The sequence below is a fragment of the Centrocercus urophasianus genome, unplaced genomic scaffold, assembly GCF_019232065.1.
Source record: "Centrocercus urophasianus isolate 14NV4802_14NV808 unplaced genomic scaffold, USGS_Curo_1.0 seq_29, whole genome shotgun sequence".
NCBI classification, from domain to species: domain Eukaryota; kingdom Metazoa; phylum Chordata; class Aves; order Galliformes; family Phasianidae; genus Centrocercus; species Centrocercus urophasianus.
In genome coordinates, this window is record NW_024884855.1 from 4,607,069 (window position 1) to 4,633,917 (window position 26,849).

At 42.3% G+C, this 26,849-nt stretch overlaps 1 protein-coding gene across 7 annotated transcripts; it reads left to right on the forward strand.

The window, feature by feature from the left end:
• Window positions 1-333: 333 nt before the first annotated feature.
• Window positions 334-25,724, forward strand: RMI2 (RecQ mediated genome instability 2). 7 transcript variants are annotated; one of them, XR_006170435.1, is made up of 9 exons: window positions 847-872; window positions 3,086-3,158; window positions 3,818-3,918; window positions 5,025-5,050; window positions 7,491-7,675; window positions 8,967-20,574; window positions 21,829-21,990; window positions 24,724-24,822; window positions 24,915-25,724. XR_006170435.1 is itself a non-coding variant. In XM_042828087.1 (2 exons), exons 1-2 carry the CDS (start codon window positions 349-351, stop codon window positions 847-849), a joined length of 414 nt encoding a protein of 137 aa, XP_042684021.1. In that variant the 3' UTR covers window positions 850-1,290. The 7 variants fall into 7 exon arrangements, 1 of the variants encoding a protein (XP_042684021.1); XR_006170436.1 differs by having other exon boundaries at window positions 3,818-3,881; window positions 7,491-7,569; XR_006170432.1 differs by having other exon boundaries at window positions 3,818-5,050.
• Window positions 25,725-26,849: the final 1,125 nt, after the last annotated feature.

Genomic DNA, 26,849 nt, shown 5'->3' on the forward strand with positions numbered 1-26,849 from the left:
AAAAGGCAGCCCGGAGAAAATCAGCATGCGAAAACGCCTTTTAAAAGCGCTTCAGTGAGGTTACAGACGGCAGAAAACAGCCTTTCTCCATCCAAGCCCCCGACCCAGCATTTACACGAGCGATTGCTTTGCTGCCGTTTCATTTCCCGGCATTCAGGGAACTCGAGGCGCGGAAGGAACCCAACCCGATAAGCCGCCCCAGCAGCGCGTGGCGGCTCTGCGTAGGACGGCCCGGGACGCCACGTGACACAGCGCTCACGCCATTTGCAGCGGAGCCGGGCGCGCAGCCGCAGTGCTGCCTTCCGGCGGCGCGGCGCCTTTTCCCGCCCTTTTTCTCTCGGCGGTGCTATGGCGGGGGAGGCGCCGTGCCCGCCGCTGAAGGTGCTGGCCGCGCAGCTGCGGGGCGCGGCGCGCGACGCCGGCGGGACGTGGTGGCTGGACCGGACGGCGGCAGGCCGGGCGCCGCTGTGCGTGCGGGCCGTGTGGATGCAGGGCACCGTGCTGCAGGTGGAGCGCGGAGGCGGCGGCTCGGCACGGCTGCGGGACGGCAGCGGCCCCTTCACCGTGCTAGGGGTGGAGGACGTGCCCCGCGGGCGGCCGTGCCTCGATGCAGGTAGCGCTTCCGCGGGCGCCTCGGTTCTCCTCCCGCTCGTAAAATGAAGACGTAGGGGTTAGCTGAATTTCTTCCGTGTTCTTTTAGGGAAGTACGTGATGGTGATGGGAGTGGTGAGGTCGTGCAGCCCCGAGCCGGTGCTCCGAGCAATAAAGATGACGGATCTTTCCGAAAACCCGGTGCATGAGGAGATGTGGAGCCTGGAGGTGGAGGAGCTGCACAGAGTCATCCCCTGAGCTCTGCCTGGAAGATTTGAAGTGTAATTTGTTTCTGTTTGTTTTTATGCGGAGCGTTGAGCCGTTCTCAGTGCTCACGGTTTCAAACCTGTTACCTGTGGAGCGTACAAGAGGGAGAAGTCAGGCTCAGAGTTTGCATCTTTCCTTCTGAAATTAAGCACTACCTCTTAAATAGATCTTTAAGAGAGATCTTTACAGACTAAGGGCTGGATTTTAGAGGGATGCAATTCCATCCTTGAGTTCAGTATTCCAGACCAGGCCCTGTTGGGTGCAGTTGTACAATGGAAGTCCTTTGTTGTGAGGCTTTGCTGATGGAAATGCCAAAGCGTGTATACAGGATTTTGACACAATTTTGTACTTTGGGTTAGTGCTGGGGAGGATTCTCTTGTGGAATACTGTAGTCATTAAAAAAAATATATCTGGTCACATACTGGCTGGCAACCATTTTCTTTTATCCAGTGATAGATGCTTTTCTATTTAAACGCTTCTCAGGTCAGAAGCCTGAAACTTGTTGTAAGTGAGCTCGTCTTATGCTTTCTAACTAGATAGTAAAATCCTGGAAGCAGGAGCAAAAACCCTGTATCATAGTGCTTGATCTCACTAAAAACATACAGGTGCTAGTTCTAGCTCCCTGGGAAGCCTTCCGTATTTCATCATTATGAAGTTATGAATGTTGCTTGGCTGTTGATCAGAGATCCACCTCTTAACTGAAAAAGTGCTTCAAGAAGATTTGCATTGACATTAGTAGACACTTAGTAACTTCAGGTTTTGAAGCCAAGACAGGATGTTCTTCTAACGGTTCACTTTAGAAGTGCTTTCCTGGGAACTCAAAGCAAAAGAAGCTGAACGTTGAACTTCTGAAGAAGGAGCTTGTAATGATCGCTGTGACTGCAGCTGAGTTTGCTTGCAGGTGGAGGGAAAGCTGTGCTGGCTGCTGCAGGGTGTCTTTGTGAGGGAGCTGTTTGGTGCTGCAGGGCCTTGTTGAGTACTGTGAATTTTCCCTTTTTCGCATCTCGTGTCTCAAGTTGAGCAGTAAACTGGGGGTGTGTGCAGGGCTGTGTTGCTGTTGTGTGTCAGTGTACATAGAGGAGTTACACAACTCCTCGAGCCCTGCCTTGCAGAGCTGGGGCTCAGAGCTGGGATGTTGTTCTAGAGCTTGGTTGTTGGGACCCTGAGGAGGAGATTCCTGGAAGTGCACACTGCATTAGCAGCCGTAACTGAAACAAATCTGAGCTTGCCTGAATGCTGAGGAACTCACCTGGCCAAAATGTGAGGCCGTGTGCTTTTTGAATTTTCTCAGCCTGGGATAAATGCTCAAAACATCAACTTTGCTACCAAGTTTTGGGGCGTAAGAATTTTGTGCTCTGTGCAGAAATATCTGTGAACTTGTACAGCTGGAGATGCTAAAGGTGTGTAGTAGGTACCAAGTAGGTTGCTCTGAAAGTAATGCCTCCTATTTATTTCCATGGAAGCTACGACAGAGCATAACAACACCTTCCGAAAGAGCAAATTCTTAGCTACAAAACGCTGGTTTTCAATATGGTCACCACCATCAGTCAGTTCACTTGGATGAGCTGATAGAGGTGCTCCTCATTTTGTGGCATAACAGCTGTCCAGAATATGGCTTGTCTTTCACACCTCTGTCACCGCTACTGAAACACATCACCCACTGCCTGACTGTGCAGGTGAAAACCAATCTTGAGAGGCCTAATTTGAGAAATAGTAAAGGATCTTGTGTTTAAGGCTCAGTGCTTGTATCACCTGTGGCCCTCACCTTCAGACAGCTGTGCAATTGCTAAGTGCAAATGTAAGTGCATTCCAGATTGCAGTTATGAGATGATGTGGTGATGATACTAAATTTTACTCAGTTCTTACCATTGCAATGCAGTAAATTATGTTCTGGCTTTGATGAAATGAGGGTTTATTTACTCAGCGGTTTATGTATGATAAATAGGTAAAGCCAAGTCAGCATCACATGCTCTGGCTTCAGCTCTGAGCAGAGCATGAGGATGTTCATAAAGTCCATGCAAGCTGTACCAAGCTAACTGTGAAAAACCAATTAATGTTAGTGCCTAAAAGCAGCATACCCATGTGAGCCCAGCTGCTTGTTTGGTCTCTGTGAACAACTGTAGGAGCCATTTCAGCTCCATTCTAACTGTACAGCAGTACAACTTTATAACTAATCAATAAAAATGTTAATAAACATTTAACTTCATTTAACCTCATTTTGATGCAGGCATACATTTCATGGTTTGGTTTCTGACTTCTGAGAATGGATTCTAAAGACACGCAGGGAGAATATGAAACTGGTAAGCAGTCACAAAGAGTTTTTCCTCTTCTAACAATATCTATGTTGATAAGGGAAAAATCAACCAGTAGTAAAACAAGACAATGACAAGTGCTTTTTTTTCTGTGTAGTTTTTTGGGTTGGTTGTTTTTTTTTTTTTTTTTTTTTTTTGGCTGTTTCATTTCTGTCTTAGGCCTCTTGTGGGTTGGGGCACTTCCCTGGTAAGAGGTCAGTTTCTCCAGAATGCATTGAACAGCTTGGTAGCAGTTCTGGAGAAAAAGTCAGCAACATCCCTGCATGGGTTCAAATCTGATGTGCTGCTTTCACAAAGAAGCTGACTTGTACTTAACCTCACCTGGAAAAAGTCTGTCATCTTTTAAGTGTATTCATGCTTTTGAAGAAGCAATTTTGTTACTGACAAGGATTTTTTAAATATTTTTAGGTAGCTGATGTTGTGGTGTCTGGTATCTTCTGATAGATTTTGATTTCCTGTCGTACTGATGACTGCGGCCCCAGGTGTTTCTGTGTGAAAAGCTGTCATTTTATACTAGGTGTGCTTCCTTACATTCATCATCAGAACCCTAACTCATCAGCACTGACTGCTTTCCCTACTATTCCCTACTATTGCTGTGCAGATAGCTGTTTTATTTTGAATTGTTAAAAAGGTTCTTCCTTCTTCAGGGCTGGAATTTACCATTCAGGAAAGTCTCAAGCTGAAAGGGAGATAAAATCCAGTTAAATTTTGGTAAGTACTTACAAGGATGGAAATCAACAAGTAACAGGTAATGCAATCTGTTCTTGCACTGAGCAGTGGGGAATCTCTTAATGGAAAAATAGGATCAGATTTATTTACGTTGCTATCAAAAAGCTGTGTAAAACATAGTTCAGCATCTTTAGTTCAAATTTGTCTGAAATAAACTGAACTAAAGATGTAAGGTTCTTTCTTCATGTCTAATTTAGGAGGAAAAGAAGAGCATTATTACTCAAGTTCAGGGGATCTGGGTCAGAACTGGTGAAGCACTTTTGACAGGGAGGAATTTTTAGAAAAATACGGATATCAGTGACTGAGATTCTCCCTTGTTCTCATGCTCTTAGGTGGCTGTTAAGAGCTGTGACTAACCCAGCCCTTAAGCCTCATTCACAGTGTCCAACCTAACTCTTCCTTTTTGTAGTTTGGTCTCTTATACTTCCTTCTCTTTAGTATGTTTACATATTTAAAGACTTAACTCATGTCTTTTCTCTGCTTTTTAGTGCTTTCCCCACAGAGACCTCATTTGGTCTAAAAAATGTGTCCAAAAATGATGCATAAAATAAGCTGAATAGAGAATTATTTCTCCTCTTAAATGTGTTTGCTTGTATGTGCATTTCAGTTCTAGTAGCATTTTGTTGGCAACTAAGCCTGTAATCCCCAGCAATTGCAGTGGGAAAATGTAAAGCAGCAGCACTGCCTGCCTGGCTTCAGTCTTCTGGCTGCCCAGCCATCTGCATCTGTTTAACACAGCAGCAACTGAATGCTCAACGTTCAGGTTTCAACAAAATTTGGCTCTGCATTTCATATTCTTATGTTGATGAGTTCGTATCAGCTTTGAGAGCACTTTCTGCCTGGAAGTTACTACCCGGATTGCAATGTCCCAGCCACCTACTGTTGGGTAAAGGCAGTAAATGAGGCAGGTAATGCCACCTGGTGTTCATTAGCACACATGGGAGTACATGTGTGTGTATTAGTGCTTGTTTTCTGGGTCACTTTTGCCATTATATAACAATCTGTAGTCTGTAAATAGCATAGTTCAAAGAAGGTACTGTTTGCAGGATAGCCAGTGGGGGCTGTTTTGTTTTGTGGTGTTTGTTTTTAAAAGCATCACTGTCCTTTTCATCTTTGCATTTTTAGGGAGATTCCTGGAAGCAACTATCCAGGTGAGTTGAAATGCCTACAATAATGATCTTGAAATTCTAAGGTAGGTGTAAAGGTGACAGCAGTATTTTCTTTTATTGAAGTTATCTATGGCTGTGAGTCCAGATACTCAGAGGAAGAGAAGTTGGAACAAAATGGTGTCTGAGAAGTGTAACTCCTGAGGAAGTTCCTTGATATACTACTACTTCCTTCTACAAAGTAGGAGGAAATAAGATAAGCCTTTAAGAGAGTATTGTTCAGGTTATACTGTGCTGAGCAAGCAGCAGAAAGGATAAATCAGATGGAAAGTGAGCAAGAAGCAATGCAGGAGTACGATTTTATTCATTTCATATTCAGAATTATTTATTTTCTTATGTGATCTTGAATGAGATAAGAAAGTACTGGAAGAAATGCAGTCAGGATATTCAGAATGAAAAGAAGTGAAACTCACTGTTGAGGAAGAATTTCCACAGGGACAAAATTTAGGTTGCACAAATGAACAAAAGTTGGTGCTAAACTGGAGGCATCCCTCGGGTTACTTGGCCTGCATCAGGCACCTGAGCACTGGGAGCACAGAGGGAGCTGTGTCGGTGTGCAGGGTGCAAGCACACGTCTCTGCTGAGACTGGCATCACACCTGCAGGTGAACTGAAAGGGAAATTTAGGGTTCTGTGTCCCTCCCCTTCTGCTTTCTCCCCACCAAGTCTCCCTTGTTACACTCACAAACCTTACTCTCTTCCTGATTCTGAGGCTTTTATTTGTATTTTTTTTAATCTCAAGTAGCTTATTGAAGAGTGCTGCAAAGTCGTGTCGTAACTTGGTAGATCTCAGGGAGCCTCATTTATATTTCTGGTGATACAACAACTGTTGTGTTTGGGTTTTTTCCCCATCTGAGTTGTTATTCTAATTAATGATAAAGTTGTCAGCAGTGAAATTCTGTGTTGAGTCGGGACATTTGAATGCTCTGCCCTCTGGTGGGCACAGCTAGACCTAAAACTTCAAAGCAGTTCCTAAGATGAGAATGTGCTTCTTAAGTAACTCTGTAGGGACTTTTTCCTTAGCTGTCATTGGACGTAGCTTCGGGTTCTTCTGCATGAGAGTGCATTTGCTCCCCTGGGAAAATGAGATTTGTGTAATTATTTTAGTCAGTGTAGTGTGAATTCTTCAGATCTGCTGTGTGAAGTTGTTGGAGGAAAATGTGGACTGCTCTGAATAACATCAGTTTCTCAGTACTGTGAAGTACCTTATGCTCTTCATAAACAAGACATGTTTCTGTCTCATCAATGTTAAGAGATTAAAAACAGTTTCCTTTTTCTGTGGATTTGTATTGCTTGTTACAGGATTCTGCTGGGTTGGTGGCTGCTGGCACAGTAAATGCTTGGCTTAACTTTGTTCTATGTGACAGATCAGAATTGTGCATTATTAGATGTGGGAATGGGCTGGAAAGAGGAAGTGAGGGGGGTATTTATCTCTGTTCTCATGAGTTAAACAGCAAGAAGGCTTTACAAACAAACAAAACAAAAACAATTGAGGGTCCCTTTAATTGCTGATGGTTTTGAACAATGAGATGTGAAAGGTTTTTGTTGCACTTCGTCCAGATAAGGTTCCAATTAAAAACTGCTGATGCCAAATGTTAGCAAAACCACTGAGGAACAGCATTTCCTGTGATTACTTCTGGTTGGTTTTGATCCAACATTTTTTAGGATTCAGTATAAAATCAGCAACTTTATTATTTTTTTTAATTGTTAATTTCCTTACATGGCATCTCAGTGTTTAGAAGGCCTTTAAGCAAACATAAACTGACTTTAAAAGATGGTATCAGTATCACTGAAAAGATCTGCAGCTTTTGCAGGTGCAAAAATTACTCAGGTATCACAGAGTGGCTTTGTTGGAAGGGACCTCAAGGCTCATCAGGTTCCAAACCCCTCATGCAGGGCCGCCAACCTCCCCATTTAATACCAGCCCAGGCTGCCCAGGGCCCCATCCAACCTGGCCTTGAAACCACAAGGCATCCACAGCCTCTCTGGGTAGCTGTTCCAGCACCTCACCACTCCCTTGGTAATGAGCTTCCCTGAACAGATATGTCAGCAGTTCTTGGTCAGGATGCGTGCCTACTTCTAGATATCAGGAAATGGTAAACAGTAATATCTGTGGAGACTGTAGTTACTTTCTTGTCACTTACTTTTTTCTTCCAAGTTTTTTTCTTTCTGTCCTAGGAGAATGGTGTTAGTTGTATAATTCAGTTCTGTCTTCCCTGAAATTCATGATGTCATGCATTAGCTTCCATAATTATCCTTAACCTGCTGCACTGCACAAATCGCTGTGTATTTGTTACCTGCAGCTGGTTAATTTGGAAAAGAGGAGAGATTACAGTGATGTGTTACTGTACTAAAAGGGGCAGTCAGTGTAGGGAGACTGCTGTGCAGGTTGTAGCCTAATGCACGTGTTCTGTATCACTTTCCAGCAAGAAGGATGCACATCATTGATGAGGACCTCCTCCTAGGAACAAAGAACCAGGAAAAGAAAGCAATCAAGGAAAAAAAGTGAGTGTGAACCAGAACAGAAATGGAGAAAGACTGAAGAGGGGGAAAAAAGTAGAAAACCTAAGAAAGCCAAAAAGCCTGAAGATAAACATCAAAGGTGCTACAAGTAAGCAAGGGTTCCAGCATCATCAGCAATTCTTTTCTGAGTGTTTCTCATGTCTTCCTCTTGTTCCTTGTTTCTAACTTAGCTATAGAATGTGATCTGCATGGGGGCTCTGTCATTAGGTTGATCAAGTGAGGATAGGAAAGATACTGGTGATCTGAGTTCCGACAGAGATTGGGTCCACATTGTTAGAATCACATCTGCTCGCTGTTCTTGATGAGGTTATGGCAATTTTATTCAGTTGCACACATTCCAGAAACAGACATTGTTACTGAAATAGTTTCTGAATGAAATATGATCATCAAAGGACATGTTCGCGTTTTCAGATATGGACGACCAGAAGTTTTAATCTGAAAATACAATTTGGGGAGGAAGCTGATTGTTCACAAGTCCTTGTATAAACTTGGATAGTGTATGTATCCCTTTCCTCAGAAAAAATTAAGGACTGGACCGAGGACTTAAAAATATCACTGCTCTAAATCCAGTTTTTTCATGATATTCATGACAGAGGCATCCTGATTGTACTTAATCTGATTGTACTCAGGAGCCGCGTGCATCTGCTCCGACACGCTGTGAGTTCTGTGGCCAGCAGATGGCGAACTCCTTTCGTTTTTCAAAGCCAGGTAGAAGTGCAGCAGGAAAGTGGAAGTCTTGCATCCCACTGCAGCAGCCAGGGCATTCAGGTTATTGGGCTGTGCCAGTGAAAGAGATGTCCCTTGAGAGATGTGACAGTGGTACCCCGCAGGCAGGGCAAAGGGGGCTGTGCAAAGCAATTGCATTTTGTCAAGGAAGAGTGGGTGGTATTTCCTCATTACTCCTTGTGGTGGTCAGTGTTTAAGAGGAAAGGGGTGGGGGGAGGGGAAAGAGGGGTCTCTTAAGCAGGATTGTCTGTGATTTGAGGAAAATCCAGATTGGTGGGAGGAGCACTTCATTTCCTTCACTCCTATGTGTTCTCTCTAGCAAGTTTGTAAAAGCTTCTGCTGTCGTGGCTATTACTCAGTCAGTTTGACCACAAGATCATTCACAGAACAAGGATGTTGTCCAAGCAAACCTTCAGGTTTGTTTGCCGTTTGCTGTTAAAGCAGGTAGTTTTGTCCTCCTGTTCTCTACTGTTAGTTAGCATAGCACTGAAATACAGGCACGTTTACTGTGAGGCTCTTGGAAGCCACCTCAGTCAGCTCGGTCTGGGATCACAGGTCAACTGTGCGCAGCTTTGTGACTGACCTAGAACTGCTGAACCAGTTACATGTTGCATCTCAGAACAGGGATGACAGTGCTTCCCTTTTCCTTTCAGATGCAAACTACCAATCAGCACCATCACCTCACTATAAAGAGAGCCAACAAGGACGAGACTTGCTGTACTAAAAAAGCTCTCCATCAAATCCAGGCTTTAACCTCTGAAACCAACCACTCAGCGTTATCAAAATCAGCATCTTAATTATTCTTTTCTTTAATCAGTAATTCCCTTTCATGACAATGCAGGGCTTTTAGGTCTTTAAACAAATGTAATCTTAATTGAATAAAGAAATAAAAATTAATGGCCACTTTGATCTCTCAGATCCCCCTCCTCCTGCAGCAGCCAGGCATCTGTCAGCTCTCCTTAGCACTTTCCTTTTGGACAGCCTCTGGTCTTGTGTGCAACACAGGAACTTCACTGGCTGTGCTCGTGAGGTGAGCATAGCAGAGCTCCTCTGGGGAGTTCCAGTCTGACTCTGGAGTCACCTCCCACTGAAGTGCAGCTGTTCAGAGGGAATGACTGCTCTTACTGCACGTGAGCAGGGAACCTGCCTTAATTACGGTTTCATCTGAATAAGTTGTCTGGTGTGTTAAGAAGGGTGCTTACAGGAGCAGTTATCATCCATGCTATAAATTGACTCCATCTCTACACACAAATCTGACCAATTAACACTCAGCTCTGCTAAATGAGGAGCTCTACAACAGCATATAGTTTCACACTTTATTTTTGAGAATGTCCAGGTTTAAGCAAAAGGTCTTAATGATAAATGACAACGTTAATATTGCAGTGGATTTACACAGAACATTACATTTTTAACAATGATTGATACGGAGTATTTGTCATGCAAATTACTTGTGTACACCAAGTAATGCTTATATCAATACATATCTGTACAGAATTTACATCTTATATTTATACTCTAACTAGAAACATTTTCCAAGAAAATATAGAAAAGAAACTGGTAAGCCACAAGTCTTCATTTGTAGCATTTGGTCTACAACAGACCCAGCTTTTCCAGCAAGCATATCTACATAGATATGTAATAAACTTTAAAAAATATGTATTGTTTTTATATATGAAGCATTATAAATGCTGCTTGGGTTATAAAGGTTGTTTTGTACCGGTTTAAAACTGTTCAAGATGTTAAGCAGTGTAGAACTTACTTTGTCAGAGTATTGTAAAATTTAAGTCAGTCCAGCTGAGCTTAAGTGTTGTGTACAGTTCTCTCCCCAGACTGCACTGGCACCGTGGCTGAAGGTAATGGCCACAAGGTTTGGATATTAGAGAAGCCATACTTGTGGCAGAAGCAGTAGTGGCTCTTGCTAGCTCCTGCAGTTTCAGAAGGCAATGGTAAAACCAAAGAGCTGAACAATTACACAGCTTTCAGTGCAACAGGAAGGGAGAAGGCTGTTATTCCCAGGGGACTTTTCCTCAGCACGGCCAAACGCTAGCAGGTATTGCTTTAGGCCACAGAGCAGCTCGCTGTGCTAAGCTACACCTGGACTTGAGGCCCAATCGGGAAGGGAAAGGTTGAGAGATTTTTCTTTACCCTCATGGATAGTACCTGAACTTGGCCTGAACTTTCACAAGCCACTTTGTTTTACTGGCCTCGTGACCAGTGGAAATTCTGGGCCAGTTTCACTCCGTGTTAATACTGTTACAAATAAAACAACCACCATTTAAAATCAAATATCATTACAAACAAGAAAGACATTCCATTAGCTTTGGTAAATTAAATAGCTATATTGAGCACCGCAAGTAGCTGTTTTAGATCTCACATTTTAATGCTACAAAATACTATATTTCCTGCTATAGTATCCTCAGATAGCTGTTACTGTGAATAATTACTTGTGCAGGATATAAGAACTTCCAGCTAAGTACAGCAAATGAACTCTCAAGGCATTTCCTTCATGCTTATCAGCAGACTTCCTCATCTGGTTAAATAAATACACTTTCTTGCAGATGATATCTCAGAAGATAAGAATCAATTTTAAAAAAAGTGCTTCATGGCTTATAAGTGTTTTGGTAATCTCATATTTCTCCGGGCATAGACTTTGCTGTGTTTTACCTTTGCACTCACTGGCTCCTGTGACAAATCTCATCCAGAGCTGCAGCTGGGGAGTGCATGGCTTCAAAGGAGAAGGCGAAGTTGTGCAGCAGAAGACTCAAGTCTTCTAGCAGCTGCTTTGCAGACACAGCATCTACAACTTCATTTGTTTCCATAGAGTTCAAATGGCTTTCATTAAACAAAGATAGCCCACAGTGATACTTACTAATAATAAGTATTGGGATTCTACCTCCTTTGGCTGAGTTTTGCTTCTCACTCAGATCTGAGCATTCATCCAAGCAGCCTGCAGTTCCACACGCTCTGGGGAAGGGTGACCCCAGTCTGTTTCAGCCTTGTTCTGAAGCATGCAAGAAAGCAGAACAGTCACAGGCTGAAACCCTGCGCAAAGCAATGCAAATCTGTAAGACAGCAACCACAAATCAAACAGCACTTTAAGGGTAAAATGAGATTTGAAAAAGGTAACTTAGTGTTACAGCAGAATTCCCTGTTGTGTATCCAAGAAGCAAAACTGCTTTGGCATCACACTGGCTCACCATTGGCACAGCAGACATGGCTCAGGGTCGACAAGACAGGAAAAATGAAAGCACTGCTGGAAGTAGTAGGATCCAAAGAAACTTCCTGCCCTCGCTGTGCAGTGAGGGGCTGCACCTCAAGAATGTTATGTGCACTGCCACCAGGAAGTGTTGTGACAGAACGCGCCTCAGCACGAGACCCTGACCAGCTTCCATACGTTGTAAGAAACTGTGCAGGGGCTGACTGCAGTCAGGTTGCGTTCTTGAGGTAAAAAGAGGGATATCTACTCGTGTTTTCAACTTCAGCTACTGAAGTGCAAGTCTGAAACAAATATCTTCTAAGAATGTAATGAAAATATTTAAATTCTTTGTATGTTCAAAGTTTGTTATCAAGCAAAGGAATGAATCAGTGCTGCTTGCTCACCTACTAGGGCTGTATCTTACAGGAAGAATACACTAGCCTGGCTTTTCTCCCTTTAAAAACATTAAGTGCATGTGAAATTATTATTTCAGGCTGTTTTCACATGCAAAGCCTGAACCCTTGCAACTCGTGCACGCTCTGTCACCTTATTCCTTTAATACTGTTAGTTAAACTACAATATATCTAAAACATAGGAAGGATGTTACTACAGAAAAAGCAGATTAAACCAGTCATTAACTCTCACCGCTTATCGTGTGAGCAGACTGGAAAGAGTTTTTGCCTTCTGGCAAATACCAAACCACATCTATGCAGTGTTGTGGCTGCAGACAGGCCTTTGCTGGTGGGACCTGCCTGTGTTTCAGTGCATTCACTCCAACCCTTTGGCACAACTGGTTAATGATGTAGCTGCCTGTCTGACACTGAGCTGCACTTCCAAAGAAGAAAAACTGCTTCTAGAAGGTGGATCATGTGCTCTAAATGAAAGCTTCATTTACTGCAAGACATAAGACTTGAAAACTGAGATTGTGGGTTTCCTGCCTACAGAAAAGTGCCAGGCTGCCCTCTACTCCAGTTTTTAGTGTTGCATTTTACTGAGAAAGAAGTACTTCAAATGCTTTTCCCATTTATGGGCACTGAGCTCAAGAAGCAGGTATAGGATATTTTACCATTCTTTCCCTCCCAGTCCACGCCAACTGTAGTTACAACTAACACAAGTGGAAACAAAGCTTCCATGTCGTCAGTTAAATTAAGTTCCAAGAAAATTATCCTCTGGGATTTGAAGCTTACTTCAAATTATATGCCAATAACTACGCTGAAAGGTCTTGCCGAGATTTTATGTCATAGTAAAGTGTGTGTGTATATATGTATATATACATGCACACATTATATATATATAATTTTATATATATATATATATAAATGTACAGTTACTGTCTTCCTTTAGTTTGCCCAAGGTTTACATTACACTCCATTATAGCCCATGTAGAAGTGGATGCAGGTATCCATGCTACCCATCAAGTCCTATTTCTTGTTTGCAATTCTTCGTTTCCTTGTCGCCAGCATGTCGTAAAAGGGGTCCCTGCTGATACTTGCTCTAGAAGAAACAACACGAATTGTCAGTTTGGTTAACAGTTCTCTGCTTTTGGAAACTGAAATTTGTTCTCTCTTCCCTTTGGCTGGCTCCCCACTTCTAATAAGATAACGGATTGCTGACCTACAATCACAGCACAGCTCACGTTGGAAGGGACCCACAAGGACCACTGAGTCCAACTCTCAGCTCCACCCAGGACGATCCAAAATCCAAACCCCATGTCGGGGAGCGGTGTCCAAACACTTTGTGAGCGCTGGCAGCACGGGGCTGTGCACACCACCTTTGTTGGCCTGGTCCATGCCCACTGCCTTCTGGTGGGCACCTTCCCCTGCCCCCCATCCACCGCTCCTGACAGCTCCGTGCCATTCACTGCGCCCTGTCACTGTGCCAGGGAGCAGAGCTCAGCGCTGCCCTCCACTCCCAGGGAGGAGCTGCGGTTCCTCTGACCATCAGAAGTATTTGTTTATAAACAGAGGGTGCTTAGCTATAATTTGTTAAAGAGTTCATACTTCCATCTTGAACATAACTTGAACATAACTTGTTCCTTTAAGTTTGGGTCTGCTATATAAACCTCAAGTTGAATTCAAATTATAAAAGTTCTGAGCCGCACTGTGAACAAGCTCAAGATAGCTGTCACCAAACACAAGAAGAACAGCATAAAATCAGGGTTAGGGTTGGTTCTCAAAAGGCTTTACATTTGCTGAAAAGATTCAATTTTAAAAAAAAACAAAACATTTTCTTCATTTGAGTTAGAACCTGCTATGGTACTTAGGACCAGACAGCCTGACTCATCCACCCCAAAGATCCTGACCTTAATCCCAGAGGATATTGCCGAATCAGAACTCTTTAAACAAGTTAAAATGCAAGGTCTCTTCATATCTTATTCAGAAAAGGAGCTTACGCTTCATTTCTGAAAGATATTTAAAACTCTGAACTCACTTGATGGACTTAATCCACTCTTCTTTTTCTTCTGGAGTGGGAGCAGATATTCTGTACACTACGTGGTTGCCTTCCACCACTCTGCCATCAGCTTCAGTTTTACAGGCTTTAATCACTTGGCCTTTATGACTGGGATTATAGAGCTCAAAGCAGTTCTGAAGGGCAGGAATGGAAAAATATGTTAAAAACAAAGCAAAACAAACAACCCAGAAACAAATTCATTTACTACAATCTCAGTTCCAAATGTTTTACTTATTCACTGAAAAAATGATAACGAGGGTATCTTACTGGTTTTCTAGGGTCTTCAACTTCTCTTATGCTAAGATTTTCTAATGGAATAATCCCTCTAGGTTCTTTGTCCTAAAAAAAAAAAAAAAGAAAATACTGCCTGATTATTCCTTGCCATACCCAGAGAATAAAGGAAGCTCGCAGCAGTGTATACTCACAGTGGTGTATTCAAAGTAATACAGGCAGTTATCAGTCAAAATGAACCACCTTCGTTTCCATGTTTTTACTCTTCCCCCTATAACCAAAAGGCATTGATAAGTTGAACACGTCACTGTCAGGGCTTCAGCAAGTGATAAGAAGAAAGCAATTGAGTTTTGTTTGTTTTTCCAATATATATTTTAATTGCTTAATTGCAGATGGATCAGGCACAGATGAGCTGAGGTTAGGAACATTTCTGTAACTTGTACAAAGCTCCTGAGTCAGCATTAACTATGGTGCACAAAAGCATTATGGCAGGAGTCTGTACACTCTCTCAGGTTTCACCCAAACCCAAGGGCTCAGCAGAGCCCTGATACTACTGCTGTACAGCCCTCAGAAATGCAGAGCCAGTGCTGCTATGGGAAAGCAGCAAAGCAGGAACTGGGCTCCAACCACGGGGCCAGCCCTGCCCACAGCCTGCCTTTTCACAAGGATGGGGTCTCCTCAGTAAAATTCAGGACATTTTATCACCTTCCTTCCACTTGTGACTTCACACGTGATTATGAACCTCTCTGTAGTTCTGCATTTAGCATCCAGTGTGTTAAGTGCTTATAAACACTGCTGCTTGCAAGCAGAACAAATCTGATGAGTCAACAACAAGGAGCAAATGCAGAAATCCTACACCAAAGTGCTTGTACTCACTTTCAATAATTTATTGTTCTCCTAATGGGAGACGTGCCCCTGAGTACATCTGACAGAAGGCACAGCTCCTGCTCCAGAAATGCCATCATTTCCCCACAGCAGCAGCTGCTGCACTGCTCACTCACGCCTGCTGATGTCCCGCTGCGTGGATCAGCTCCTTGCAGGAACACACATTGCTGTCAGTCCTTCCATCCCCTGTTCTGCCTAAGAACCACTCCATTATCCCATAAGTGAAACTTTCAAGAATCATTTCCAGGGAAGAGGAAGTAAATAAAGAACTCCCATGTGACAAACATACAGGCCGAGTTCCACCATAGCTAAACGACTTCAGGATTGAGGCTCCACCTGTGCATCATCCATCCAGCAATCAGTCACTCTCATTATTCCTACTGTCTCCAAATAATTGGTTTTCCTACTGAACACCCTTGCACAAAATAGTTCTGTGAATACACACAAGGTTCCCCATTTATTTAAAGTCATAAACAAATTTAAGAAAGAATTTTTTAGCCAACTGCTCTTCTTCAGATAGTGGGAATTTTGTTGATACTCTGGATTTCAGTACTGAAGTTAAAAAGCAGTTCTGGGGATCTCGTTTTGTTTTAGATCCATAGACAAGTATTTGCAGTGCAGACCAAGTCCTGCTGCATGCTCCACCTTCCGTTCAGTCGGTTTTAGGACCTCAGGATAACGCAGTGCAAACACTGCAGCATCCAGAGGACTCAGATTTTATGCTTCCACTACACACACACACATCTCAAGAAAAAATTAATCTGCAAGCAGGTGTGGTGAAATAAGAGAAGGCAAAATAGTGCAAGATGCAAAAGCTGTGACAGAATGGATGGTTGAGTGAACTGGAGACAGTGAGGGAAGAACTGGTGGCATTTGAGTACAACCACTGTGACAGGTCCTTAAATAAGGCACTGTAGAAACACTCAAACTGGCACGTAAGTCACTACAGAAATTCCCATTGCTTGACTGAGAGCTGGTTCAAGCAGCACCAGGTATTCGGTCTGGGAACAGAAAGCCAACAAACCACACCCTGATTCACTTCTGGATCAATGAAAAAGCAGCAGCCAAGTCAAGCTGACTGCCAGGGCAGTCCATCCTTTCACTCTACCACCACGTTTTTCATGCAGTCCAAGGGTCACTGCACTGTTAACTGCTGCTCCCATCCCTCTCAGCCAGCCAGGTTCTGCAGCTCAGCTGAGTGCCATAACAAGAGCACAGGTGCCTTTTCCACCAAGCAATGCGTTACTCTTCCATAAAAAAGGCATCGAAGCAGGACTTTTTTCTTCCAAAACGATCAACCGTTCTCAAATATAAGCCTGTATCTCTACCCCAATACTCAGCTGCAGCTGTCCAGCAGAACAGAAACTCTTTAATAAACTTGAAAGGCAATCTGATCTGCACTCATCATGGTTGCAGGCATCCCTGTACAACGTGCATTTAATCTGCCCTTACCGTGGGCTAAAAGCAGGAAGCTGGTTGATAAGGCTGTACTGACCACAAACACAGCGCACAAGATTAATGTGTAGGAACTATTGATAACAAAATGTTATTTTTCTTGGCCAAGATTGCTGCAGGCTCACAAAACATCACACTGCTTAGTGCTGTGCTCCCTGCCTTATTCCAGCCTTTTAAAGATTACAGCTAAGAAGGCCTCATTTATCAGAAGAGGACCAAGGCAATCAGCGTATGAATCCATAAAGCTTTACAGAAATGGACAGATGCAGAGGATGTACTTCTCAAAGATCCAGTTGATAAATTAAAATGCAAAGACATCTTAAATAACAAAATAAAGCAGTGTATCATCTTGTTGGCAGAATTCTAAGGGAACTACACGTAAAGGCCATAACAAGGCCAAGTGCAGACAAAGAGGGATACAGATCTTCTTTGCCTACATAACCCAACACAGGAATAATTTTTTTCCAGCTCTGGGTGACATAAGAGCACAGCAAGGTACCAGAAATAAAACCCACACTCAGGAAGGCCCTCAGCTTCCTGACTGCTGCTCCCCCGTTGGATTTGAGAAAAGCAGAGCCATCCTCCCAAGGACAGAAGCACTGCAACAAACACCACAGGCACAGCAGGCAGTGAGGCACCAGGATGAGCAACCACCTGATGGGCAGCCGAAGTTCACATCTCGTGTCAGGCTGGAGTCGCTTCCTGTCCTGTTCAGAAGAGCAACATCACAGCTTTCCTTTCCCCAGAGGAAATCACACACACCAAGCTGCTTGCCAGCTGAAGCCATTTCAGACACAGAAATGCCCTCCCTGTTGCTGGGCACTACCAAAAAGAATCTGTCCCCATCCATGTGACACCCATCCTCTAGTTGGTAAGATCCCCTGTTGGTCTTCTCCAAGCTCAACAGCCTCAGGTGTCTCAGCCTTTCCTCCTAAAAGAGATGCTCCAGGACTCTCATCATCTTTGTGGCTCTCCACAGGACTCTCTCCAGTAGTTCACAACATAGGCTTATTAAAACCACCGACAGAAAAGCAACTGGCTGAGTCTAGCTAGCTAAAACCAGAGGTGCTGCCCAACACCCAGTCTGGTGCTTGAATTTGCACTGAGCCACAGCTGAACTGAATTCAGAGCAGGAAGCTTCACGAAAGCAAGCATTTTTGAAACATGGCTTTCTAAAGCACAATGCCAGGCTCCAGAGCTAGGGAAGTCTTTAGGAGAAGCAAACTGTATGACATATCAAAGACTGACAACATCCATCTCCTGCCCAAAGAATAATCAACATGGTGAGTTGGCACAAGGAGCCAAATGGGAAGAGAAGCAGTAAGAAGTACAAAATAAGGACTTGAGAGACTCTGGATTTAAAGGCTCATCTTCATTGTTTTATATATTAAAAAAACTCTTCAGCAAATATTAATACAGTGGAGCACTTAAACTCACAGCCTGGAATACAATCTCCATCAATTTCAGAATGTTTCCCAACAGAAAGGACTGCAGATGGTCTGTAGCAATGCAGACAGTGTGGATGAAGGCAGCACCCCCTCACTGTTTAAACCTCCTAGCAAGCAGGAAACTCAAGGGAGAGAAAAACAAAGAAAGAAGAAAAAAAGCACTGTTTATTTCTGGTCAATGCACACAACCCAGCAAAGTGCATCTGTGTGCACCCTATTCAGATAACCTGCTGCTGCGAGGCCAGGCTGCAGCTTGTAGTCCCATCCACATGTTTGCTGCTGGGTTTCCATGTGCTGCCTCTCATCACACCGTGCTCAAAGCCAGAGCCAGAGATCACTTCTACAGAAGCACCTGGCAGCGCTCAGCCACTCTTTTTTGTTCCATTTCTTTGTTCCTTCTACATATTTATTTATGTAGATCTCTCATATGTGTTCTGTTGACAACTTCTTCCATGGTGTATGGCTGGTACTCCTCTACATACACAGCACTCCTATTTATACTGTGTGTGCATAAACTTACGAGTGAACGGATATAAATGTGCAGTTTTCACTGTATTCAGACAGTTTATTCCCAACCTCCAGAACAAGCATTTTTTTCTACTTTGTCTTAAAAGCTTTTCAGCTGAGATAGCTATTGCCTCATACTATAACATGGAGAAAACCTGCAAAGTCGTCTTTGAAACTGTAGCAGCTCAGCCACTGCATGCCAAAATGAGCAAGGAATCAGCTCTGCTCTTTTTTGCAGTTAGACAAAGAGTCTCTCTATAGTGGAGAGGTCAAAACCAGACGTTGCAGAGCACCTGAACAATTTACAAATAGCTGCTCATGTGTCCTTCCAGCAGTAGCACAACTGCTGGTTTCCAAACACCAGCAGAGAGCCCACGGCTCTCCCTTGCTCAACTTTCACCACAGTGCACAGCCCACCTCTCACCCCAAGCGCGGATCCCTCTTCACACTGCAGTCACCATTCTCCAAGTGTGAAGTGCCCTCTTCTTTAGTAAGTTCAAGTGGCCTAACACTGGCTCCAATGGAGTGTGTCACTACTGGCTTTGTAGAAAAGAGATTTATTGCATCGGGAAAAAAAGCAAATGAAAAAGACAAATTTTACTGCCTTACAGAGGAGAAGAGTCCCTGAGCACAAGTAAAGCTGATGGGATTCGTTTGTTTAACTGAGGCCGTAACACAGCGCAGTGCCAGGGGACTGCAAATCACCAAAGGTTCCAGCCCCCCTAAACTTCACACTAATTTAAGAATGTATTTGGCTTGCTCAGTAGGATGTTTACAAAAGAAAATACGCAGGAAGAAGAGCAGCTGTGATGTATGTGAAGTTCCAATGCAATCAGGTTTTTCCAAAATTCTAATGTACAGATGTACAAGTAACAAAATCACGCTGGATCTTCATTATAAGAGCACAAAATGTTTTTCTCTTGGTCAAAATTGTTCTTCTAGTTATATTCTTCAGTGAATGCAGTGAAGTCGTCTCTTTTTCTGCTTTCCGCTTAAACACCTTCTTTTGCAGAAGACACTTGCACATGAGCTAGACACTCATGCCAGCCTTTGTGGACAGAATACCTCTGATGATACTGTTAGTGACACCGAGTGAAAAAGCAAAATGCTACAATAAATTTAAGAAAAAATAACTAAGAAAACTAAAAGAAAACGACAAAAAAAAAAAGAAAAAGAAAACAGAGGAGGGAGGAGGAAGAAAATAAAAGAATGAGCAACTGAACAAGAGGGCACTGGAAAGCAATCAGATACGTACCTCCTAATGCAGAATAAGCAGAGACAGCCAGTCACAGAACAGAAAGGTGATAGGTCATAGGCCATAAGGAAAACAAGAAGGCACATTTAAACCACTCATTAAAAAATCATAGCCAAAACCAAACCAAGAGAAACTCACAAATAATATGGAAAAATAAAGACACACAAAAATAACTCTCTGACAAGAAATCCTGTTTTTGCACACAGAAAACTGAGCTGAAATTTGACATGAGTTCTGTGCAGTGACTACACGGAGGTTTGGCTGTTATCTATCCATCACGGCACACGGCACCACACCGAGTTTCCTTTCTGTTGCTGAGTTTTCAGTTCTCAGATACCAGAAACAAAACTCCAAAGTCTGAAAAAAGATTGCTGGTTTGTATACGTGAAATAAGGAGTAACAACCTTCAGTTGTAAAGGAGTTACTTATTTTGGCTTACACATTTTTAAGTGTAAATTACAGTGTGAACCGTTTTACATTGATAAGGAAGCAGCTGGACACAGGAGCAGCAGACACACAAACAACGAACAGACACAGCAGCCAGGCTGCTCTCGGAACTCACCTAATTTCAGCAGCCAACCTTCTCTATCTGGATTAAAAAATGTATGCGTTAGATCATTTCCATCATCCTCTGGAATTTTAAATGGCTCATTCTTAATACTTTCATATAAATTCTAGAAGAATAAAAAAAGAGGAAAAAGACCTCGTTAGTAACGTCCATCAGAAAGTACAACAATGTCCTACTGCTTCTCAGTTTCTTTGTACAAAAAGCAAAGGAAATACTGCCAAAAATTTCTGGACCATCCATTCCCAATTGTTGTTCACTTCTCTGAGTAAGTTTGCTTTTAAATTACTTTCTCTATAAACTCTCTCTCTAGACTTTATAAGTACTTCCCAACAAATACATTTTTATTTCAGAACTCAGTATTTCAGAAGTTTCAGCTTCTCAAATCGTTATAATTTAGCCTAACTGTTGCCAAACAAATCTGGGTTTTTAGAAAATACTTCAGATCATCACACTGTGTTAGAGAAGTAAATAGCTTTACTGTTAGCTCAGGGGAGAGGAGGAAACTCCACACCATATGTGGGAAGAATAGAAAAGCAGTAACAAAACAGTCATTTTTTCATTATTATTTAACTATTTTTCCTACTTTCTCTGACTTATCTAGAAATAGAATTCTTTCCATAAGAAGCCAATTCCATAAGAACACTGTCACAAGGATACTACTGAGAGACATACAGAGGACTTCCAATGCAATCTCTTCTCAACATAAGATCAAGATTAGAGACAACTAACTGAAAGAGACCATGGATATCAATGGATGGTTCTTTCAGTCTCTCAATTGGTTCTGCATGGCAGAAAATGTTTGTTTGTTTGTTTTTTACTTCCCTTGAGAAATCAGTCTGAAAACTGTTGCATATGTATTAAGTTTCCTATTAAAAAACAAAAAGCAGCCCCTTACCTTCCCCATTTTCACTTACCCGTAATAATTCTTCTGGAAGGTCTCCACCTTCATTAATTCCACGGTTCATAGAAATAAACCTCTCTACTGTTGGCTTATCTCTGACATTGTGGTTGTGCAGGCTGGTATTTAACATGATGATTGCAAACGACAGCACATAGCACGTATCTGAAACCAGAGTGGAAAAATGAGTTACTTTTCTATGTCTGCAGTAGATGCAATACAGGCTTGGTCCATCAGACATCAATTCAAAGTGCCTCCAAAGTTTTACCACAGACACCCAGAGGAAGAACAGTCTCTTCAAAATAATACTCGAACTGCATGTAAATAAAACTGAAAATAACATTTGACTCAATTTCTTGGCATACAAAGGTGCCAATATCAAAGGATAACAAAAGAGATCTTATCATGCCTCTTGATGTGGTTGTGACTGTAGAAAGCTCTCCCAGAATTCAAACAAGATCATGCATAAGAAAATAGAGGATGGAAATCTCTCTGCTACATTAAGAAAAGACGTGTTTGCATCTTCTGTATTTTGTTTTCAGTAAGGATTTCCCTCTGTAGCTGTTGCTGACCTTCTTCACATTAACCTTTTCCTTGCCTACTTTCTTACCCTCGAATCAGGTGACCAGAAGGAAGCTCCGCATGCACATAACTGAACAGACCAGCAGTGCTAAGACACTATGCCCTTCTGTGCAGGATGGGAGAGCTCTGTTGGCTTTTTATGGCCTAAGTACTTCTAGAGGATGTAATTCAATAGAAAACTGAGCTGCATTTCTAACGGAGGTAAGTCTTTGATAAGCAGATTGCTATAAAGAAAAAATACAGTTCTCCTAAGGGAAAAGCAGGTGACTTTGTATGTAATATGTAGCTACACAATCTAAATCTCCCCTCTTTCAGTTTGAAACCATTTTCCCTCATGCTGTCACAACAGACCCTGCTGAAGAGTTTGCCCCCTTCTTTCCCGCAGCTCCCCTTTAGATACTGAAAGGCCACTCTCAGATCTCCCCAGAGCCTTCTTTTCTGTGTGCTGAACAGCCCCAGCTCTCTCAGCCTGTCCTTGTAGGGAGGTGTTCCATCCCCTGGAGCATTTCTGTGGCACTCCCTGGATGTGCTCCAATAGACCCATGTCTCTCCTGCAGTGAGGACTCAAGATCTGGACACAGTACTCCAGGTGGAGTCTCACCAGTGCAGAGCAGAAGAGCAGATCACCTTCCCTGACCTGCTGGCCAAGATTCTTTGGATGCAGCCCAGGATATGATTGGCTTTCTGGGCTGCAAGGCACTTTGCTGGCTCATGCCCAGCTTACCATCCCCCAGAACTCACAAGCCCTTTTCCTCAGGAGCTCATCCTTTCATCCCACTGCTTGCACTGATAATGGGGATGGCTACAACCCAGGTGTAAGATGCTGCACTTGGCTTTGCTGATCCTCATGAGATTCTCCTGGACCCAGTAGGGAGATAGTGAGATATCTAACACTAGAATCCTAGTTCTCAAACACCCAGTGCAATGCTGTAATACTACAATGTGATGGAAAGTATAGCAAAGTGGCACAATCTTCGGAAGCAGCAAATGAGAACAAGCCCAAATGCAGCAGCTGTGAACACAGAAACAAAGGAAGGAAAATTGCTTACCCTCTGGAAGGCTTCTGGTAGGCAGGGATCTCCAGCAAGATACCCTCATCTCCACTGCTAACCCTTACACGAGGCCTGGGAAGGGGTGGATCCTGGCTCCAACCCTTCCGCTCCCTCAGGTCTGTTGTAGGTACCTGAGCTCCCCTGGGTGGCCCTGCCTTCCACCAGGTGTCAATCACTGGTTCAGGCTGTGATTCAGCATTTCAGCTACACACAGCCAAAACAGCCTGGTGACATTTCTAAAGTGTGTCTTATGCTCAAATTGGTTTACATATTAATGGCAGAGTTTAGTAAGTGGAAATGAATACTGACCATCAGCTTCTACTTTCCAGATGTGAAACATAAAATCAGACAGCAGCATTTTCACAGTTCTCAGGAAATGATTATTCTACGTATTATTTTATTTTGAACTTTCAAATTAGCCACTGTTTCCTTGCACCAGATACAGAAGCACATTAACATTCTAATATCACTTATAACTAACCTGTAGACTGAAAAACTCCTGGGTTACAAAGGCAATAGCGTGAAGCAAAAGCTTCCATCATACGATCAATTTTCTGAGCCTCTCCTGGGAGTCTGAAGCTCCACAGAAACTGCCTACAGAAAAGAAGAATCATTGTTAGGCTCATTCCAATATTTACATATTAAGCATCTATTGCTAATAATCAGAAACAAAACCCAGCAATGTGGATATAAAATGTCCTAGAAATACGGTGTCCATTTCTCAACAAACAAGTCAGGAGCTATCATAAAGCAACATGCACAGATGGCTAACCCAGAAATTCAGCCAGCAACACTGCATGCTATCAGGCAAGGTAATATGGCAGTTCATATTCTGAGACTCTCTTTTTTCAGGACTAGTAAACAATTTTCTGTATGCATCCCATTTTTCCATGAGAATACTACAGAGGAAAAAAAACAGTTCAATCCTCCCTGGGATTCCTGTCTACTAAGAGCAATAAGCACTCAGCTAGACTTTACTTACAATGTAGAAAGAAACAGGAGATAAAATATTTCTGCTCAGGGAGAGAAGGAAGGAGTACAGCAACACTTATCTTTAAATGAATTAATTAAACATTAAAAAATGAAAACAACTACAAGAGAAACACCGGTGCATGGAGAGAAGTGCTGCCTGTCAAGTGTAAGTTGCCCTACAAAGATCAGATCCAGAGCTTAAGAAGAAAGACTGACAATATCATCTCAGTAATTTTGTAACATATGCAGGAGATCAGCATGAACTGACATAGAATTTTTACTCTCCTAGCTTACTGTTTCTATATATAGGTACACTGGAATGCATACAGGACAGAAGTCTTCACAAATTCACTTTCAGCAAGTGGTGAAACTGAAAAGTTCCAATTAACCGAGTCACTTGTTCTTTTCTTTTTTAGCAAAACAACCATCTAAACTAAAACAGGACCTAGACCAGCAAAGTTACATGCTCTGCCATGCAAAAAAAAATTCCATATTCCCTGTACAGTGGGTGCCAATATAATACCCACTGGCTCCTGTTAAGTTTCCATTTTAGGACTTCATATCAAAGAGTCACAGGCCATCCTTAACTTGGTTATAGTGTCTTTTACTCACCTTGTACAAGGTTCCAACCCAGATCACGAATTTTGTAAGCTACCAAAATACAAACATTTAATAGTAGCAGCTGCTAAGGTAGAATAAAATGGAGCCTAAAGTTAAACTGAGTAAAAGAGATAGGGATATGAAGCCTTCCAGAAAATCTGCATCAGCCAGAGCCTTAGCTTATGCCTCAGGCAGCTCAGGCTAACATCACCACATCACTCAACCGTAGCAAAGCTGCTCTGACTCCACATCACAAGGTGCTGCACCAGAAACAAAGATCACATGAACATTTCTATTTATCTATTGTCAGGGGAGTCACTTGAAGCAATGAGACTGGCAGAAGTGTATTTCACCTTAATTTCCTGGATTAATTGTGGATTTCCATAAGCAACACTGCATGCTTCACAAGGTAACTCCATGCTACCATCTCAGAGAAAAACAGTTTACACACCAAAGGAAAAAAAAAATATTACACTTTAATTTTTTTTCTTCACGTGACAGGTAAATATGAATAAAGTAGGAAGAAACTGCTTGTACCAAAGTCTACCTCTGTGCAACTGCACATAAGCAGTAATTCTGGCCTGCAGTGCTCTTGCACCCATAGGAACAAGTGGAAGAAACGGACGAAGAAGGGGACAGCAAAGAAAATGATCTGTTTGGCTGGGGCTTTGTTTCAACCCATCTCTGTGCTGAGATATCAAATTGTCTTCAAATGTTCGCATTTGGCAGACACACCAAAAAGGCACAGCTACAAACAATTGGAGGTGCTAAAACAGAACCGCCTCTGCTAAGCTGCCTAGTGAGGTACAGAGTCATGCTGTGTTACATCAGCTTTCTGACAAGCAGAACGCAGTGACTCCTATGAATGTGCAATTTAATGCAGGAAGAAAAACAGAAAGACTTTACTCACCGTAAGGCTTGTACAAGATTGAGATCAGCAAACTCATGGAGTTCAACAAAAGCCTGAAGAACTTTAATATTAAATTCATCTCTGTGAAAGAGAAAAATGGAAATAAACAATTACAATGCTGAACTTCAAAGCCTTTAGTTACCTCTATCTTTTTCTTATAGAATAAGCAAACATATTATAGTGATCAAGCCAAACCAAATGAATTGCTGTCACGTTCAATTTTAATTGCTAGTGTTTTGCCCATTTCTGCTAGCATTTAAAAGCTAAGCTATCAAGAGCCACTACACCTGAATAGATTTCAACACTGCTTTTTTAAACGCCCTGAAAGTGGCCTGTCTTGCTTTGCTTCATATTTGTTCTTCTTGCACCTACCCTCACAGGGGAAAATACTTGATAATAAATCTATTCAGTACAATAATCTTTTGCAGCAATTGTGTCATGAACACTTGAAACAACAGTTAAGGTAGGATTAATTTCTTTAGCCATACGAAGTAGGACAAATAAGCCATACTTCAACTGCTTATAAGAACAGCTTTTTCAAAGAAGTACTTAATATGTACCAAATTCTTATTCTATTCTCCAAAACTGTTACAGTGGAAGCTTACTAAAAGCTTTTGACTTGGCTTGCTCTCAGCTATCTTTGACATCATTATGCAAAGCATGAGCCCAACTATGCTTTAATACAAGGTTATTTGAATGCAAAAGTTATTTTTAAAGGCTGATAAACACAAAATGATTTGAATGCAGATAGAATTTAGTCTACACCACTACTACATTCATATGCCTGAAGCAGAAAGGTTTGTAATCCTCAGGGTGTGCTTTACATACATAATCAAGGCAGAATGTTGCGTATCAACCTCCACCCGAAAATAGAAAGGCGTGCATTCACCAAGAATTATCTGTTGTGTTACTGACTAAATGCTTGTAGCTAATCTGCAACTCACAAGCAAATACTTGAAAGCAAACCATTTATTAAGATGTTTCCAGACTGTTCAGAGAACCACAGAGCAGCTCCATCAAGCAAAAAGAAGCAATTCTCATCAAATTCAGTATTATACAGTTGAGCTCCATGCTACGTTGCAGAGCAGTGAATTTGTATAAAGTGCAACTGCACAGAGCACTCAATAGGGCTGCTGTGTTATCTTAAGCCAAAGATGCACCTTGCCTACATGTACACAAAGCTGCAGTAATTCAGCACAGATACTCTAATTTTTGCTTTTTTTGGTTCTAATGTACATTGGATTGAGAGTCATGCTTTGTCATGTGAGGAGAAGCTTTTCATGCAGCTCCAACACTGCAAATATAGAAAAAGATCCTTTTCACAATTCTCAAATTTTAGCACCAACTTAAAGATTCATTAAAAAAGAATTTTTTTTTTTTTGCTGTTCAGTACAAATCACTACAATTTCTCATATTTAAATAATGAAAAATCCAGAAGATGGTCCTGAAATAATAATACATCTTTGAATTTGATATGTGAGCAGCAACGTGACCATTCTGCAGTACGCCAATGGGACTGGTCGCAC

Bases quoted from the DNA above. Each gene is read 5' to 3' on its own strand.
- RMI2 (XM_042828087.1), top strand. From the start codon at position 349: ATGGCGGGGGAGGCGCCGTGCCCGCCGCTGAAGGTGCTGGCCGCGCAG. The intron at 614-700 runs GTAGCGCTTCCG...GTGTTCTTTTAG, and splicing joins GCGGCCGTGCCTCGATGCAG to GGAAGTACGTGATGGTGATG.